Raw genomic sequence first — 19503 nt, 5'->3', positions numbered from 1 at the left:
GGTCCCAGATGACATAATGATTTTTCCGTGGTTCCTAAATACACTTATGTACCTGAGTGAAGTTGTCCATAGCCTTGTGGAGGTTAGCCAGCATGCCAGTGGGGGGCTCATTGGTGATCTTGATGGAAGACTCAAGTACACCCTGTAGGGAGGAAACAGGTGTTTTGACTCTGCTGATCGAACCTAGGGGAACAGGTCTATTTTCGTGGTGTAAAAATGTGTGGGCAAGCTGGCCTCTATGAACATTTTCCTCACAAAAACCTAGTGCGTGGTTTACCGAAACGCACGTAATATAGTGCATCACCACTGTTAAAGTTTAACGAACTTTAACACCACAAAAATTACCCGTCATAACACCCTTCTACCGTTACGCGACTTTCCATTCCAGGCTCTCTTTCTTAACATATATTTATTCCAATCGTTTTTATATTATTGAACGATTGTGACAAAACAAAAAAAAGAAGGCTAGTTTCAGTGTGCAGTTGATTGCAAGTGCACTTGCAACAGAGGTGTCTGGCAGTAAACTTAACTCTAACGTACGAAATGTCAGTTAGACACATGATATGATGGTAATCTACATAATAGCGCATGGTTTTGCTGTTCAGCAATTCTCTCTAACCGTTGCAAGTGCACTACATCAACTGTACATGTTACCTGAGGAATGATATGCGAGTCTGGAATGGGTGCTGGTTCAGCAGACATGTAAACACGATAAGCAGAGTGACTCCCATCACTGTACGTCTCTAGTTTCTTCTCCAGTTTAGAGAGCCATTTGGCCACCAGATGAATGTTCTACGGAGATGGCATAAACATAATTATAGATTTCCTCCATTTGCATTTTCCATTTAAGCATGCATAGCAGCACCACCATTAAAATTGCCTTACGAATACTTTGTAAAACCAACGAAAGATCTGAACATACCTGCAGGATAACCCAGTGTCCTTCCTTTGATGCTATGTCCAGAGCATTTTCAGCGACTATCTCTTGGGCCTAAAATCAAAATTAATTGAATCTCCCGGCCACATACATGTAAATACTGACATAATGAAAGCACCCGCACAGCGGTGCTGATGCCTCGGTGGAGATGCCAAAGCTACATAACATAAAGCTACTAATAGCTTTTATACACACATTATGATTAATTAATTTTGCTGCAAGCAGGAATCACATGATTGTTGTTAAAAACGATCGATGCCAAAAGTTCTAGACTAATCAATGGCTGCATCAGCAGAGCCTTGCAGCTCTCTTCTCACTCTTGCTATATAGCTAGCGTTCTAGTGCAGAGCTAACGACTAAGTAGATTAGCAACACTCGGTGAACAAGTTTTGCTACGCACTCTTCTGAAAAGGCTTCAATGCCATTCCAAGTAAGCAAAACTAGAGAACGAAGTGTTATTTTGCAAATCCACGAAATAAAATCCAAGAAAACATGACTAGAAGCCTATAGAAACTCTTAATTGCACTTGATTGGTCCTTGAGCAGCTGTAGCAGTCTACACAGACAGACAGACAGACAGACAGACAAACACACTACCGTATACCTCGCTTACACATGCGCACCGAGGCATAATTATGTAAGCGAAGAAACATAACAAGACTTCTGTGCAGAAAGAACTCTATGCCATCGTAGCTCAGATTCTATAAATCACTTTAATGCAAATATTGGGCTTCGAACATTTCTAGTTAATGTCTGAACAATAAATTTATTATAGCCCGACCATACAACCTCAATGTAACTTCTCATGATTATCCCCTCACCTGCCCGAGGGAGACATTGTGGAAGTTGCCATTGTTTAGAGTGAACCCGAGCTTCCTCCCAACAGCCTCCACATCTTTAAGCGGGTTCACCCCAGGACTGAGCACGAAGAACACAGGTGTGGCAGGCCCGGTCTCTTCGTAGGACACCTCGAATGGGATGGTTCACTTCTCAATATACTGGTAACCAAGTTGCTCCTCAACATACAATCTGTGGTGAAGGTGGAAAATAAATGTTTGGCGCTCATGTCAGAGAAGAAAAACTGGGCTAAAAATCGATATTTTGTATGTTCAATTAAAACCCTTTAGGCTAACACTCAATGTTTTATATGGTCCAATCCAAAATTTCTATGCTTCCTTATCAAATCTCACTAGTTTAGACATGCATTGACTGCATGTCTAACTACCAGGTATAGTATAATGGCATAATAATTAAGTTTTAGTTGTCAGAAAACGAAGCTTACGTGACAGCGTAGGTCATTCTGTCAGGCCTTAATGCCCGCATCATACAGAGCTTCTGTAGGGAATTCTTATTCTTCCACTCCTGAGGGTACTTCTCTTTCTCTGGACACTCACTATCCACAAACTTCTTCCAACGTTTGGCAGAACCCTAAAATGAATGAGAGAATAATTATAATAGATGGTAGACAATACACAAAGCCAGACAGGACTAGTTCAACATGCCCCATGTCCCTCATTCGTAGTGTACAGTACAGGTCAGCCACTCCGCAAGCTAACACAAGAAGCCTCAAGAACTCAAGAAATGGCGAGGAATATACCTCAGACAAAACTATGGTTGAGATGACTGGCACCTTACTCAGAGATATAGAGTGTTCGCGGGTACCTTGCAAGCGATTAGTTTACTCGCATTAAACTTATCGTCTGATCTGTACTGTAACACAAAGTTACATACCGTATTTATTTAATTAAACGCCCAGGCGTTTATTTCCTAGCAGCATCTGTATGAGGGGGCATTTAAACGAGATGGGCACTTATTCGAAACGGGCGTTTATTATTTTGTCTACTTCAAACTCTTGCTCATCAGCAGTTATTATGCTCTTTTTGGCTACTGCCACAGCTCTCAGCTTCAATCTTAAGTCGTAGGAGTGGTGTTTCTCCCTCTGTGTCCTCTCTGCCATCATAAACAGTTATTCTATGCGCTGCCATTGTTTCAGCGGTTCCACGTGCTAATTCAGCTCCACCCCAGTGCCACGCCCCATACATGGGGGATTATTTAAGAGGGGCGTTTATACAAAGACAGCTTTTACCGTGGGCGTTTAATCAAGGAAGGTGTTTAATCAAGTAAATACGGTACATACATGTAGTTTTGTGTGTGAAATGTAGAGAGCTTAAAATCATAAATCAGTTCTTCCCCTAAAGCAGGAAAGTTGGGCAATGCGTCTCCCTTTACCACACAAAGTAGGTGTGGTCCTTAGCATACAGAAAGGACTGTCAAAACAGAATCCTGGTAGCTAGCCTATGTTTTTATACCTAGTGCAGCTCAATTCAAATGTGTATATGAAATTCTATGCCTTCTATGCCAGTGGGGTCGGAGGGGGAACATTCCCCTCCAGCTCCACCCTCCTGGATGGCTTGGCCGCTTTCAAATCCTCCTGCTTATAATTATTTTCTCCGGGGGGAAGACTACATACGTATAAAGCTGCTGGTTGTAGTAAACTGGCTTTGCTAAATAAACGTAGCACACAACATTAAACAACATGCAGGTAGACAGCGTACATACCTCAATGTCCCTGTCGAGGTTCTTAAACTGTTCCAAGTTTGACAGAGCCTTGATTCCTCCCCAGCAGAAGTTAGGGAGAAAGTCAACGGGGCTGGTCACATTGGGGACTGCAGGAAATCGCAGGAGGAAGTCCAGCTCTAAAGGATCAATCTGATGGTTCATCAAAAGCACCTGCATACAGTACGGTATTATTTTACGCTATAATAATTATGCACAAGATTGTATATTTAGGTACATGAGTAAATTTTACAAGGAATGCTTATACTATAAGATATTAAGCCTAGCCTTGAAACCTCTAATACATGATCATCTTTGTACCTGGAATGTGACTTGAGAGGTAAAGGTGAGCTTGTCCCTCTCAAAAAGGCCTCTGGTGGTGTACACAAACACAGAGTACGTAATACTGTCAATAAGGTTCAGTATTCTCTGCTTAACATCATCAGATTCCTCAGCTCTCTCAATAGCTTTATGAAATACCACACTGAATGTCTGTAATGGAAGTAGAGAAAGGCGTAAAAAGAACAGGACTTCACAAAGCTTGCAAGCAACAAGCGCAAAGTAAATTGAACTACATGTAGGCTATGCATAGCACGTACAATGTGTCATACTGTATATACACAACTGCTTAGTTGACCAGTGTGCAAGTACCTTGAGTGAGAACTGGTAGAGAGGGTTGATTTTATTTAGATCATTAAGTATGAAGTAAAGAAGTGAGGCTCTGGCTGCAGCTGGTCGGTAGTTCTCTCTCGCCTCGTTGATCTTCTTCTCTGTCACCTTAGCTTCAGCAACCTACACACACACAAGAAGACGTTTGCTACAATCCCATGTTTAAAAACAATAGAGGAAGGTTAGTTTATAAACTAAATTAGAGTCAATAAACCACAGCCTTTTATCTTTTGTAATGCACATGGTAGACTACGCTTTCGACAGTACGTATGAGAATGTAGCACTATACCTTTTGCTCTATTTCAGCAGCAGTCCTCTTAGTGGTCTCCAGGTTCTCCACAAGTGCCGTATCACCAAGGAAGTTACTTCCAGCAGAAGATAGACGAGAAAGCAGAGAGTCCTCTAACTCTTTGAGCTTGATCTTAAAGTCGTTCTGCTGCTTTGTCAACTCCGCCTGAGTATATATACAAAACAGCAACACACAGTAATAATAGGCACAAAAGAGAAATAGTAAATAATAAGTTAGGGGCTTTTAAATAAACAACGGATGTGTGAATTAAATGCTGTCCAAACCACTAAACGCAAGAGTGCCATTCACGATTAAAAGGGCATACAGTGCTGTTGATCGATCTATACACAATTTGAGTGTAGCTGTACATCTTGGCTTCATACAAAACGACCCCATCATCGTTGCATAATAATACATTGATGTAGTTTGAATTATTACGTGCTAAAATCTATTTTACATACAACATGTTAACGTGTCACACCTTAGTTCTCTCGAGATCAGGTCTCTCAGTGGCAACCACCTCAGCCAGTAACTGCTCCTCCAGTCTATCCTTGGTCACAGTGAAATTGAGGAGTGTGGCCTGGGCCTGCATCTCAGGCTTGTAGTGAGGATTGGCCAATTTGGTCTTCGGTGTGGGGAAACAAATAAAAAAGTTCATGTTTTGACAGTATACTCCTCGCAATCTTATATTAGCGAAGCCATTACAGTAAAACCTCGATTATCCATAGACAGGCCTAGCTGGTTATTTTCGAGGCACGATATTTTTGAGTTTTCGAGGATTGACCCAGAAAAACAAAAAGTTAGTGCCTCGAAAATTGATTTACATCTGGTATTGAAACCTCTCTACAGTAGGGGTGTGTCATTTGAACCACTATCCTCGAAAATAAAATCCTCGAAATGTTGTCGTTTGGGTAATTAATCCGTGGAAAATTTAGTGCCTCTAAAATAATCTGCTATACAGTATGTGCATCAAGGGACGTGTGTTCCTTGATGCGCGTACTGTATAGCAGATTTTCAGAAAAATTGCCAAGCCGATAATTGAGGTTGTTCCGGATAATGAGGGGGGGACGATAATCTACTGTACCACTCGCAAAGTTCACATAAGCATGTTTGATACTCTTAAAATATTCTAGTAATAAAGCACCACCGGTGCTGATGCCTCCACCTGAATATTTGCCTGCAACATTTATACTGCATGCATCATGGGAAATGATCGACATAATAGTTGCTAAAAAGGAGTTCAAAATCCACTGGCTGCTGCAGGTGCAGCTTTTTTCAGCTCTTTTCCCACTTTTGCAGCTACCAAAAGATTTTGCTACGCACCGAGTCTGAAGAGATGCATGCAGTATAAATGTTGCAGGCAAATGTTCAGGTGGAGGCATCAGCACCGGTGGTCCTTTATTACTAGAATATTTTGCTTTTTTCAGCTCTTTTCCCACTTTTGCAGCTACCAAAAGATTTTGCTACGCACCGAGTCTGAAGAGACTGCAAATGGCTTTAAATTAGCCATAACCCGAAAAGGAAGCTATATTTTGAAAATCCAAATTGATATAAGAAAACGTTACTAAAAGCCTATAGAACTTCTCTTACTTGTACCAAGGGCCCTGACCCTTCTCTTTATACACCCTTGCTTGCACTTCATTGGTCAGTGAGCAGCCAGCCAGACAGCCGCCAGACAGACACACACACATACACTATACTTCGCTTGCGCATGCGCACAATGACACCAAGGCATTAATTCTCAGCATCCTCACATTTACTCTCAATCTCACACACACTAGAAACTAGAAGCGTAAATATACAAAACCTAGCATTGAATCTCTTCAGAAAAATTTGAACAAACGGGTGCACGTACTTATTAACTTGAAAGTGAAATGATAACATGTTTTGTTACGGTAACTAGTTTACACTGTTAAGTGATCTTGTGCTCTCACCTGTAGAATGAGCTTAAAGTTAGGATGATATTCAATCTCCTTGTCAGATGCACTTGCCCTTCTTGATAGTGAGTCATCCCAGTAAAGGGTCCAACACTGGGTCCACTGACTCACCAATATTCTCTAGTACATGTAGGAGACAGTCACCATTGCTCACAGCTCGCTCAATGGTATCCAGGTAGCTGGTTGGGAATACACATGAAGTATGTATTGTAAGAAAGATCAACTCATTGGGTTATCACAGTTGTAGTGGGATTTCGAAAACAAGACAAAGTCAGTTAATTTATTGGAATGCCTCTTTGTATGGTACGTCACACTATAATCTAGCAATCTTAAAATTTTCTTACGTACCCCTTCTGTCCAAATCGAACTATTTGCAATTGATCCCCCTCTCGTGTCTTGATCCATTTGATGCCTTGTAGCTGGGGATTAATCATGAGTGGCCAGCGCTCTGCATTTGTGAGGATAGTGGCATTCTCGACAGACATTTGATCACTGGGCAGCTTTTCATTGTTCCAACGAGGGATTGTGGCACCATCAGTGAGCAGGAAGAGGACATCCAGACCCTCAGTCATAGGGATGGCAGGCTATCCAATCCAATGTGAACATACTTGACCATACTAACACTCACACAACACACGTACCTGTATAGTCTTGAGGCACTCCATCCATTTTGTCTCCAGTAGATAAGTACGATAGTTGCGTCCAAAGCAGCCTACATACGACAGATAGGATGACGTTAGAAGCACGTCACCAGCCAATGTCGTTGCCTCTTGTTTAAACTTCTCAATAGACTCCGCCCATCGCACTTTCTCTGAGGCAAGACCACCGACCAGTCGGTAGAGAGGGAGGTAACAATGACCTTTAGGCCCACACTATAAAACAATGTAAAACAGATACAGCAACAAAGAGAACGAATTTAATGCAAGGGAAAGCTGAGCAGTAAACAATTTTACATTGCTTTTTAGTGGGATTTAGGCTTTGACATATCCACCGAGGCATTAGCATCCGCAGTGCTTTCAAAAATGTACGCACCTGTTAGCTAGTGAGTAGTGCTGGCAGTGGCTTCGGCCTGTTGCTGACATCTCAGCTTTGCAGAAGTTGCCTCTTCAAACTCTTTCGTCAAGCTCAGCCAGGTTGTCATCTAAATCCTATATACAGTGCGGATAAACTTACACATTCATATTCTTTCTAGGGGCTATAAGTATTCATACGTACGTGCATTGTAAGTAAGCACACACTAAAGTAGTTGTCAATGAACAACTTGTCTACCTTTTTATCTTGGAGAGTTTCTCCTGTGCTGGTGTCAGCTCAGCATTAGCTGCAGCCAGTGCCTTCCTCTTGGGCTCCACATCACAGAACACCTCAAAGAACCCAACAATGTTGATAACCCACGAACCCTGAGAAATATATACATTCAATTTGTGAATTTAAAATCAGCACAGTGGGTGGATCAGGGCGTATAGTTGATCCTTCGATTATCTGGTTTAGTCTCGGAGGGCATGGCCAGACTTTATTCAGTTATCCAGTCTGGAACCAAGAACGTGTCCGAAGGTCTAGACTACTGTAATGAGATATTTCTATCTCTGCATGCACTGGATGTCTTTTTGTGCATACAGTAAAGAGGGGCGTATTAATTTTATGAAACAGTTAAGCACCCCCAAATAAGAGTTCTGCAAAAAAGGGTCGGGGGGGCGTAGTTTCGGGTGAGTACGGTAGTACCGTCTTTCTTCTAATTACAGCACCACTCTAATAGAAGTGCCAAGTTCACAAATAATTATCCAATTGAGCGCTAAGTAACTTTTACTTTTGCTGGTGCTTAGGTAATTAGTTATACCGCGGCCTTTAATCGAGGTGCTACGTACAACTGATCTATGATAGCCTCATGGAAACAGCTACTTCTATTGCTAAGCGCCAAACTGGAATTACAGTTTTTCATGTTCTATTTGTGCGCCACTAGAAAATCATAATTAATTTTTAGTGGCGCTGTAATTAGAAGAAAGATGGTATAATTATACGTAGCACAAAAACTGTATAAGGGGAAATTTGGCGAGTGATTTGGCGGATTCTACACCAAATTTACTATATATCGTGATGGCATTGTTGGACATGGATGAAATTTAAGCGGCGTACATACGTAATTGAAATAGTAGAATTTGGTTCAAATGGCTTATTCGCCAAATTTTTCCCTTTATGCGTGTATTTGTACTGGCACTAGCACAACAATAAAGAAAACACTCGGCCTTGGAAAGAGGCTACCGTACTTATTCGATTTAAGGCGACCCTCCAAATATGCGATACCCTCGATCTTAGGCACTCTAAAAAGTAGCGACTGCTGCGTTGACAATAATTTTTTTATGTCGTGTCCTATAAATAGAGATCAAACCATAGCCTCAATTCCAGGTCGCTATATGCAACCCTCTAAATATGCGACACCAGGACTTCACACAATTCTTCAACCTCCAAATGAAACAACCTCTGGCTTCATTTAAATCGAATAAGTACGGTAGCGACAAGAATGCAAATTCACAAACTGATCCGGCATGGGGGACTTGATATGTACATTTTTGAAAGAGCCATAAATGTTGTGTTCTTAGAAGCATTCTGCATGGTCTACACAACTGAATTGCATCTGGAATACCTCTGATCCACTGACTGAGCTTGAGGAGGCCAGCTTGACTCCATACTAGATATACACAGCTGACCCACATGTGCAGAGCGGGGTCGAAAGACTCTATGACTTAGACTAAGATGACGATTTTGTCAGGAGTGATCTTTACCAAATTCTTAAGAATCACATTCACTCAAACTCACAGAACTCACAGGACTCACCTGTTGCAGTGAAACCTCCTCTCAGTAAACTGTGATACCAGTATCATATTATATTAGCCATTGGACTTGTAATAGCATCCATCTAGAGATACTTCAGGTGTTCAGATGATCGAGACTAAAGTGAGAGACTCGCCCATCGACTCTGTGGTAGTCTACCAAGATCGTGCCGACGGTCAAGAGAGGTTGTCAGTTCATCTTGCTAGATCTACTGGAGAGAATGGGTTCCTACCACGCCCAGATACAATCAATACCAGGCCGTATTTTTCAACTTAACTCGGCTCCTCTGACCTGACAGACTAGTGTCGACCATGTACCAGAACTCTGTCAGGTGGGTGTTTAGTTGTGGGTGTCTTGTGTTCTGTGAGTGCAATACAACGAGTTGGAGTTGTGCAGTGTCTAAATCTAGCGGTTGGGTTGGTTTTTGATTACACATGAGCTTACAGGGTACCGTATAAGTTCTATTTAAGGCGCCACATTAAAATAATTACGCTGGTAAAGGTGGCCGTATTAGGAGGTTGGAAAAGCTGTGTTTTTACGCAATTAGAAGGCGGCCCTCTAAAAAACGCCATCCAACCTCAAAACTAATTTTCCACCTCTGAATACAGCCAGCGTAATTATTTTAATGTTGCGCCTTAAATAGAGCTTATACGGTAGTTTCGATCCAGAGTCTGGCTTGCTACTTATAGCCTATATATATAGGGGGTGGTCATTAATTATATACACTTCTATGGTATGGTGCATGGCAAAGTTTTTTGCGGATGGCCCATGCCTTAGCTATAAACTACAATGAAAGTAGACCTCACCAAATGGCTTCTATCATTTGCATGAGGTTGTTTGACTAATTATAAAATTCAGTTTCTCCACAGGGAGCTAGGGCAAGGCTGTGATCACTGATGTGATATACTCGTCAAAGGAGAGCTCCAATGATGAACTAACAACCACTGGAAGTAAAGAGGAGCTTAAACGCATCAAGGTGTGGACTGGTGTACTGTATGTTGTTTGTGCACTATGTTGAGCCAGCTTCTCATCCTTTTACCTTCACATAATATTATCTTAGTGTGTGAACTCTTTATAATTTGACGTTCTGTTATACCTCAGCAAAATCATTGTCCTATTTTGGCCAACTGTAACTGCACAATCTGATCGAGTGGTGGTACGTATGTGAGGCACTGTATTCATTACCGAGTGTTACCGTATAGCGGCTTGTATGGTGGAAATGTTCGTTTAAAGAGCATCAAACAAATTAAAACTACGCAGTTATTCTACCGCAACGTCACTATCCTGAGCCATACAAAAATTAAATAAAAATACGATGTGTCGCTCGTACAAAAACTTGCATCGACGAAAATTACCTGCTTACGGTACCACATTTCCCGAGCAATTAATGTGAGTCTTATGATTGCACTGCGTATAGATACATGTGCAAAAAAGACTCATTGTTCAAATCCAAGGCTTATTATTTAGTTGTTTAGTTTTGTTCATTATTTTGTTATTATATGCATGTAGTTCACTTGTGTTCCCACCATACGTACAGGAAGACTCCTTTTGCAACAGCTCTGATGATGAAGAGTTTGGATGAGTTATGGCTCCTCTGTCACTGGTTAGAGCAAGCTGTGTAGAGTCATCAGGGGAAAAGGATCAATCTTCTGGAGGTTGCTGTAGCTGAGGTACACTGACGATTATTTGGTAGTTTATGCGAACATTTGGACATAGAAAATTACCCACTATACGGTATAATTATTCCCGACCCCACCTAGACAGGGTCAAATCCAAAGGGAGGAGCTTATTCCCCCTCTGCTCATTATAACTAGACTATACATGACTCATGCCAAATAGGACTACAGTAATGATCAAGTAGATCTGGAAGCCTGGTCTCCCCTGCATGGAACAATTTCTAAACCAGCCTGCAACATTAATTTTACTTTAACAGGTGACTGCTGGATTGTTGTACAGAGCCACAACCATCCAGCTGACAGTACTGAGCACAAGGTGGCCGGTTGTGTATGATGTACATGTATAGCATTTGGAATCGTAGCTGTATGCATTGTAAGTAAGTACAGTCAATCACGACGTATTGGCGGCCTGAAGTAACTTAGTTTCCCCGCACACTCTGTTTCCATACTAAAAGCAGATAATGTATATATCTATATATACACTCAACAAGACTGGATTGGTACATACTGTACACAGGTGCTGATAGCTCTGGTTGACCTGGTCCCTGAGCTGATGTACAGCTCTGTCCCTCGACTCTCCCCTCACTCCTTCCTGCAAGCCAAGGCTACCAACTCCTCACCCTACACCATCCTGGCTGGAGCAGCCAACGTCTTCCTGGACAGCAACTTTATCACTAAGGTGAACATGCAATGGTATAGAGTTATTTCACTTACTAGATGAGCTATTTAGTTATTTTTATCTGCTTACAGCCGAGCTATTTTTGTTTTTACAATCCTTAAATTCATGTACAGCTTTAAGTAGGTGACCAGGTAATAGGATAACTTGTGGCTAGGATCGTATAATATATTATAGCTTCCTCGTTTATTTCTTTTGTCCCATACGTACATCTATAGTAGGTAATTTGTTTCTTCTCTCCACAGTCGACGATCGTATAGCTATAACAAATAACTTATTTGTGTCTCTTGTATATATATATCAAGAGTAGATGCTAGTATATACAGTAGATTCTCGCTCTCTAAAGTGCGGCCACCTCAGATATACCAGCCATTTGGCTTGGCACGGAATGCTAGCTATAATTATGTTTACTGCACAAAACTCACCCTGAGGTACGGCCACTCGCTATTCCGTATACCAGCCAGTGCTGGCTGTCCCAAACAAGGTTTTCAATGTAATTTTATACATGTATTACGGCCGGATATGACGTTTTGGGTGTGGTTTAGCAAATAAAATTGAATTACAGAACAGGACGATTTATTATCCTTCATTATCAGCGGGCAAAAACCGCAAAATTAGTCATTAGATTCGAGGTAAAGTCGTTTTTAAGCCGCGGCTATTTCCCGAAATACAGCCACCTCGCTATTCCGGCCAAGCTGCATGGTCCCAAGGGTGACCGGATTAACGAGAGTCTACTATAAATGTATATTTCTCCCCTACAGTCGACGATGAGTGGTGTGTCTCCAAGGGAGGAGTTTGTGAGCTCCCTGGGAACAGACCAGTCGATCTGCATCACTGTGAGACCAGTGGCCACAGTGCACAACACTCGCACTGCCAAGCTTACAGGGTACCATGTGAAGCAAAAGTAGCTGTAGTTATGCTGTTGTGTGTTCTGGCCTCTCTCTCCTTTTGTTTCACCATAATATTATTGGGGTCGACTATGCATTACTGGTCTTGTGTGGGTGGGAAATACCCTTGTTAGTAACAAAACCACTCGATCCACTTCCGGTAGGAGGTTAACTTTATTAGGGCCCAGATTATCAAGTTGGTCGTTTGCCCTAGGCTCAATTGTAAAAAACGGCTAACACCTCTTATTTAGTTAATCGTTTCCCCCATTTTGAGGAGGGTCACATCCTTCTTATTGCAGCTGCTGAAGAAGGCCATCTCAGTGTTGTGGAACTGCTGGTTTCTTTTGGGGCTCAAGTTAACAGTCAAAACAATGCAAGTCATTATTTACCTCTATGTTGATTGGGCCTACGAATGTATTCATGCAATTCGTTCTGCTAATTTTATTCCGCATGTATAGCTGCTTGTACAGTATGAGTAAAATTATGTTTGTGATAATCCATCCCCTTTTTTCACAGGATGGCTTCACTCCTCTCATGATAGCTGCTCGAGAAGGCCATCTCAGTGTTGTGGAACTACTGGTTTCTGGTGGAGCTCAAGTCAATAGTCAGGACAATGTGAGTGTTTGTTTGTAGTGTATACATGTATATACTGTATGTACATGCAAGAAAGTTGGAGGCTGGTGAAGTGCTCATCACTTTCTTAAATTCATGCATGTACGAACTGTTTAAGAAGATTTTTGATTGTGTCAAGTATTAGAAATAGGCGTCTCTTTGTACGCATGCATGGATACATTCACTTCAAAATAATTGTTTTGGGAGATTTGCATATCTTAATTATGTATAATCGTTCACTCCGTCCCTCTCTCTGTATAATTGTCAACTATATTATGACTAATGCACTGCACTTGGTTAACAGGAGGTATTACTGCTCTCCTCTGGGCTAGTGGTAAAGGACATCTCAAGATAGTGCAGCAACTAATAAATTTAATCTTTGCACGTTATAGCATATAATTGTTGACTTAATTGTCATGTAGGATTGCTAACCCGCAAAAATTAAGCCCTTCGAAAATTTTGCGCTATACGGTACTAGACACAATGTTATCTCGTTTGTCCACTTTATGTTCAAATTCTGTTATTGAGAGTATAAATTCACCTTCAAACAACACTGCTGTGCCTAACCAGTATATACGTGCTTGTCACATACTGCATATGTGTCAGTGAGATGATACGTGATCGCATTACAACGTATACATATACTATTATAGGACAGAGAGACTGCTCTCTGGACAGCCAGCTTCAATGGACACAAAGATGTTGCTCACCATTTGATCACTGCTGGAGCCATTGTTGACCGCCAAACACGGTGGGTTTAAAATATGCAGTGTTCCCCCAGTGTAAAGTTCAAACAGGGGGAAGGGAGCAGTAACGTATATCTTCTAATTTATCGGACGGCAAAAAATAATTATTTTGGAAATTGTCCGGGTATAATTAGAACATATTTTTATAGAGCATGTGAAGTGTCCGGAATAATTAGAACAAGCAAGCAGCTGCATGCGAGCTAGCTAAGTTTAGACCAGTGTGTGACTGAATAAATTGCACTAGCTATCTAAAACTATAGCTACTCAAAGCTATCTAACTGCAGCACTCTAAGTCTTACTTGCCGTCTGTGAATGTAACTCAACTTTTCAAAGTATTGTCCAGATATTAAAGCACCGGAGTGTCCGTTGTATTAGAACAACGAAAATTTCCCAAAAGAGTGTCCGGGTAATTAGAAGTGTCCAATAAATTAGAAAATGACTGCTAATCTTTCTTACCATTTTAGTAGCCTCCTTCGCAGGCTCGCCTTTTCTGTTCTTTGTCACACTAATAAGAGGAATTAGAGGAGCAAAGAAAGAAAGAAAGAAAGAAGGAAGCGATAAGTGCTTGCCTTGCTAAGTTGCATGATCCCCCACTGGCGTAGACACAATTTGTGACAGGGCCAATGAAAACGGACCTTAACGCGGCAATAATTAAATTAAGCTATAGGCCAATTTAGTAGAAATGAAAAACATGGGCAAAAAAATTTTTTTTTCACAGGTGCTAACTTCAACCCTTCCTCTACCTACCTGTAAAAATTTGGGTCTCTACGAAGCTTTAAACAGGTCAAGCGCGGACGTTGAAGAAACTCACCGAACGTTCATTTTTTACAATGAAATTTACTGTCTAAGTGAGGGGAAATTCCCTGGGAACTTCCCTATTATTGTTAATTATTTTTAACAAATAAAGATGACAACTTGTACAGGACTATTTCATCAGCCCAGTACTTACAATCATCAAGAGGAGCCAGGTATATTATAGCTCCACTTCTTAACAAACATAATTTAGCAACAGAAATAGATTAGAAAGAGCAGCTATCTAGCTAGCTAGCTTGGCGTAGATCCACTCTTGTTTCTTTAGATGTACGTATCCCGTGCCACTTGTCCTCATAAACACTCCATAACAACCTACAGATAAGTAGTAAGTTAAGATAGACACAATATCAATGTCACTTACATTCTAGCCAATAGACTAGCGTTTCTCAGGCCTCCGACACTTACCACCACCTGGGGGAACCATCAATATAAATGTTATACGACAATTCCACGCAGTTTCCTGGGCCCTCCATGATGTGATCACCCATCCCATCAGGCCTGTTACTACTAAGCACAATGGCAGTGATACCAGTACTAAATTAAAGGAGGAAAGCTTCTTATAAGGCTACTAATAAGTTGGATCAAGCCTTAGATCGATACGGACGAATACTAAGTGAAAGACTACTTATAATAGATCACTTAGGCTTCCTTTAAGCTGTATGAAGGACAGAGACACTTTCTGTAGGCTCCATACAAGTGAGGGATCTTTTATAAGACTGATACATTACACAGATAATAAGTACAAGCTTATAACAAGACATGAGAGCTTACCATTCGAGCGACGGGAGTCTTTGTCTCTTTATTTCTTCGAAGATCCTTCCTAGGTGCCAAGCAATCCAGCTACATAGCTATACTAGCTAGCTAGAGAGTCCTAGAACGCCTAGCCTTCATCTAACTAACTTGTCTTCTCCAGAAAATCTTTTACTAAGCTTTATGAGTATACGGAAGTGCCCGGAAGCCAATAATTGAACTTCAATTATCATGACATTTGAGCTTCATTTACTCAAGAGGGCGTTGCAATACCTTTGTAGCGTTCCCTCGAACATATCTCCGGAAAGAAAGTAGCTAGGAGGTCGATCTTGGTATCATTTTGAAGCTTAAAGGACGCCCTATCCGATTCAACAATAAAAACTGATTCGAAAATGCCCGCGTTAAGGTCTGTTTTCATTGGCACTGTCACATTTTATGAGCATGGGCGAGAGTATACACCGCAATAAATCTCCTCCCACACAGTACTCAGCGCATTTATCAGGAATGTACAGCAGTGTATAAACAGTAGAATCTAAGACTTCGTGAGACCTTTTATAGTCAGTAGAGGAAGTATGAGTATACTACTGTACTGCTGTAATAATAATTATCTGTTCTGAACTCAGAAAAAAACTGTGCTAAATTTAGATCAGATGTAGATTAGTCTTTTTGTAAGCCCTCGTCTACGATGTCTCCACACTTGGATTCTGGCGTACTATCTATGATGCTACAGATTTATGTGAAAGTCTGCAATATGTAGGTATGCTGTAGTTTTTTGCCCTAGACTCCGCCCAGCTAATGACTGCCCACGTTCATTTTCACTTGTCTACCGTCACGCGGCTTAGCAAGGCAGGCCCTTCTTTTTCCTTGTCTCTTCCTTCTTTGTTTTTCAAATTTGTCCCGTATTTTATCTTGACAGAGAACAAAAAAGAGGGCCTGCGAAGGAGGCTAATTACTTGGCATGCACACAGCTTCTCAATGTCCTCAAACACATGCAGTGGCACAATAATTATGTGACCACAATAGAGAGAATCTGTACAGCTTAGGAATTTCCCCAAATTCATACCGTATACGTAGCTGGTAATTTCCAGGGGACAATATATTCGTGGTTTTCGTGGTTGGAACTCTGACCACGAATATTTACCCACAAATGAAGCGACCTTGCCTACCTTTACCTGCAATCGAAGCTATATTGTTAAGGCTAAAGGTCTGAAATTACTCGGTTACAGTTCGCATTGACTCTAGCTTGGGCCACTATTATAATTATATATACACAGTTTAACACTCGATGAAAGTATGGTTGACATGAAAGGTAGCCGCTTCAGCTTTGGTCAAGCTTATGTTGCCATACTGTTCAACCCTCTAACTATAACATTTAGTTTATCTACAATCGTATTCAGTACAGTACTTCAAAAGGTTCGGTGATGCATGCAATTCTACTGATTGTTGTGAACGAGGATTTAAAACTGCAATTGCATGCAACCACAAAAATATTATCCACAAAGTGACTAAATTAATATTGCTCAACCGCGAATGTTTTGCCCCCCGATAATTACCAGCTATACTGTACACTGCAATTAGCTACCCAAACAGGGCTGAGCTATAGCTACACTGAATAAGTACGTGTGGTGTACAAAGTGTTTATTGGAAATCTGTCTGTGAATATTTTTTGCAATTTCTTTTCAGTATGGCTTCACTCCTCTCATGATAGCTGCTCAAGAAGGCCATCTCAATGTTGTAGAACTATTGGTTTCTGTGGGGGCTCAAGTCAACAGTCAGGACAAGGTGAGTTATAATCGTTAGTTGCCGCTACGTAGCTTCTAGAAACCAAAGTAAACAAATTTGGCGTCTTGAGAAATAAGACTTTGAACACTTATAATTAGGAGTTAGTATTGAACAGGTATTTGCCCGGGTACCTAATAATTATAACTATCAACTTATAGGTTTCCATGCACTTAATTCAGAATCGTGTATAATTATTTAGGTTGGAGGTACTCCATTGATGTACGCTACAATGAACGATCACTCCTCCATTGTTGAGCTACTCCTCTCAAAGGGAGCTGATCAATCTCAAAGATGTGAGTGTGACGGTCAGAATTACGTTGTTTAGTTGCACCAAAGATAAGTACACTCTCTCTCACGTTTCCGACTTTTCAGGTTTTGTTTGTGGCATATCGTGAAATTTTCACTGTTTTCGTGGGTTAGCAATCCTAATCGAAAATATTTTGTTAATTAGCTACAAGATGGAAGGCGTGGCCTGGGAGTAGCCCTGAGATTACTATTCATTCGACATTGCTCTTATACCCAATATAATAATTATTATTGAACATTCTCAAGCCTATTTTGTAATAACAATAAAATTAATGTGTCCTCTAGATCTCGAAACTATTATATCAGCAAGGGGATTGCAACCTTTCTCTTTCTTGTGAGATTATTTTTATGCTTAAGGTTACGGTATACTAATTGCTCATGAATAATTCATAAGATATTTATTTTCTTTATTTCTCATCACTACATTATTTTTGTAACTAGCAATGATTATCAATGAAAAGAGAACATGAAACAATGCTAGCTATTATTGTAGCTAAAAGTATCTATGTCTTATAATCAAATGAAGTGGTCTGAGGTCAGCTGGAAAAAACTGAAAATTTTAGCGTCAAGTTTTGTTGACTGCATAGCTTCCAGGTTGTCTTTCTGACCAGTATTCGATGCCTAAAAACTTACTGGAGGGCGACTCGAAGAGATCTTGTTCATAGAGACCTTACAGCAAAAAATATATCCTTGTTACTACTCTACAGTCGCCATATTAGCCTACAAAAACAGCTAGAAATGGCCGTAACTTTGTTTCAACTTTCTCTCTTGGGAAAAACTCTTCGAGTCGCCCTGCCCCTTTATTCGTATAATAAGAAACAGCAGACTATACGGTAAGGAGCGGTTTCCTGATGCTTAGAATTGACGCCAAGTGACCATTGCCAGATGAGAGCCATTTTACTAGTGTACTGCATTGAACACCCACGCAAATTTGAGCGTGGGTGGAACAGTATACCGTAACCTTAAGGAACTTTATAAAGACTAGCTGAATCTTGCTATAACTATATAACTATATATATAACTATCATATTTCTCTTTAGAGCCACTCTGCGCATGAAACTACATACAAAGTTTACATAATTATTATTCAAGATGCTGCCTGTATAAAAATGTTATTAGTGGTAAGCAGTCAACCCACGGACGGAATTGAAAATTTCACGCTTTTACAGTAGTATAATTTGAGGAGAAATGCTATACTATCTCAAATCGCAATTTCTTTTCTGCAGGACGGGGTACAGTATGCTGGTGTTGAGTTGAGTTGAAAATGGGCACATGTTTCGAATTTTTATTATTGTGTTGTGCTGTTAATTTCACCACTTTTTTGTCCATGCACATGTACGTTCGCGTGGTCACTTGTACTATAGTTATTGTTTTAGAATACTTAGACTGTGCACGTGATTATAATTAATTGTTTAGTTACCATGGTTTTTGTTACGGAATGTTTATTAGTCTTTAGAGTTTCCTGTGGAGCAGAGCCTCCCTCAAAAGTTTTTGGTCTGAAGTTATAGTTATTTGTTAAACTAGTACTAGACTATACCCTGCATGCATGGTCAGTTTCGTCAGTTGCTCTCTTTGATATATCTAGCTATTGTTGTGTGAAGTTTTATCACTCTAAACTAAAGTAGAAGATACGCGATGTACCGCTGCTTGTTCAAACACTCTTGCCAACAACTTATCCTCTTTTTTTGTAAGTGTAGTTTGATCCCTTACGGAGTTCTATAGTAGTATGTCTTTCTTTATGTCATTGTCCTTTAAAAGTCGTCTTAAGAAATCGGCCTCTCCTATATAGTATACGTGCAAGTACAAAACACAGTATTTATAATTATCGACAGAAAAAATTAATATTGACGATATACATAACTACGGGCGACCTTTAATTTGTATAATTTTTATAGTAGCCTAGTTTGGCTATAATTTTTGTTTTCCCCTATAGTATGATACCTTTTGTGCATTGGCATAGAACTTGAATATACATGATGTATATAAAAAAAAGTTACTGAATTGTTGACTTGTAATGCAGAAATACTGCACATGAAAATTAA

The 19503-nt window shown here is 40.5% G+C and overlaps 1 protein-coding gene and 1 pseudogene across 1 annotated transcript; one reads left to right on the top strand and one right to left on the bottom strand.

Annotated features, from left to right (window-relative positions):
• LOC135344351 (dynein beta chain, ciliary-like) overlaps positions 1–19503 on the bottom strand; it is a 161637-nt pseudogene that overhangs the window by 123591 nt on the left and 18543 nt on the right.
• LOC135344362 (ankyrin homolog) lies at positions 8290–18962 on the top strand. The gene is made up of 9 exons (XM_064541570.1): positions 8290–9544; positions 10083–10189; positions 10751–10883; positions 11407–11568; positions 12727–12825; positions 12969–13067; positions 17057–17155; positions 17355–17449; positions 18686–18962. Coding segments are annotated over exons 4-9 (519 nt in total). The 5' UTR covers positions 8290–9544; positions 10083–10189; positions 10751–10883; positions 11407–11442; the 3' UTR covers positions 18687–18962.

The sequence above is a fragment of the Halichondria panicea genome, chromosome 11, assembly GCF_963675165.1.
Source record: "Halichondria panicea chromosome 11, odHalPani1.1, whole genome shotgun sequence".
Lineage (NCBI taxonomy): Eukaryota > Metazoa > Porifera > Demospongiae > Suberitida > Halichondriidae > Halichondria > Halichondria panicea.
The sequence above is the reverse complement of the archived record's forward strand: the minus strand, read 5'-3'. Positions and strand labels throughout refer to the sequence as shown.

What these genes read in the sequence shown, in the direction of transcription:
- LOC135344362 (XM_064541570.1), top strand. Translation starts at nt 11,443, where the DNA reads ATGTACAGCTCTGTCCCTCGACTCTCCCCTCACTCCTTCCTGCAAGCC. An exon ending in AAGTTAACAGTCAAAACAAT is followed by an intron (nt 12,826 to 12,968) that starts GCAAGTCATTAT and finishes CTTTTTTCACAG; the next exon opens with GATGGCTTCACTCCTCTCAT. An exon ending in AAGTCAACAGTCAGGACAAG is followed by an intron (nt 17,156 to 17,354) that starts GTGAGTTATAAT and finishes ATAATTATTTAG; the next exon opens with GTTGGAGGTACTCCATTGAT.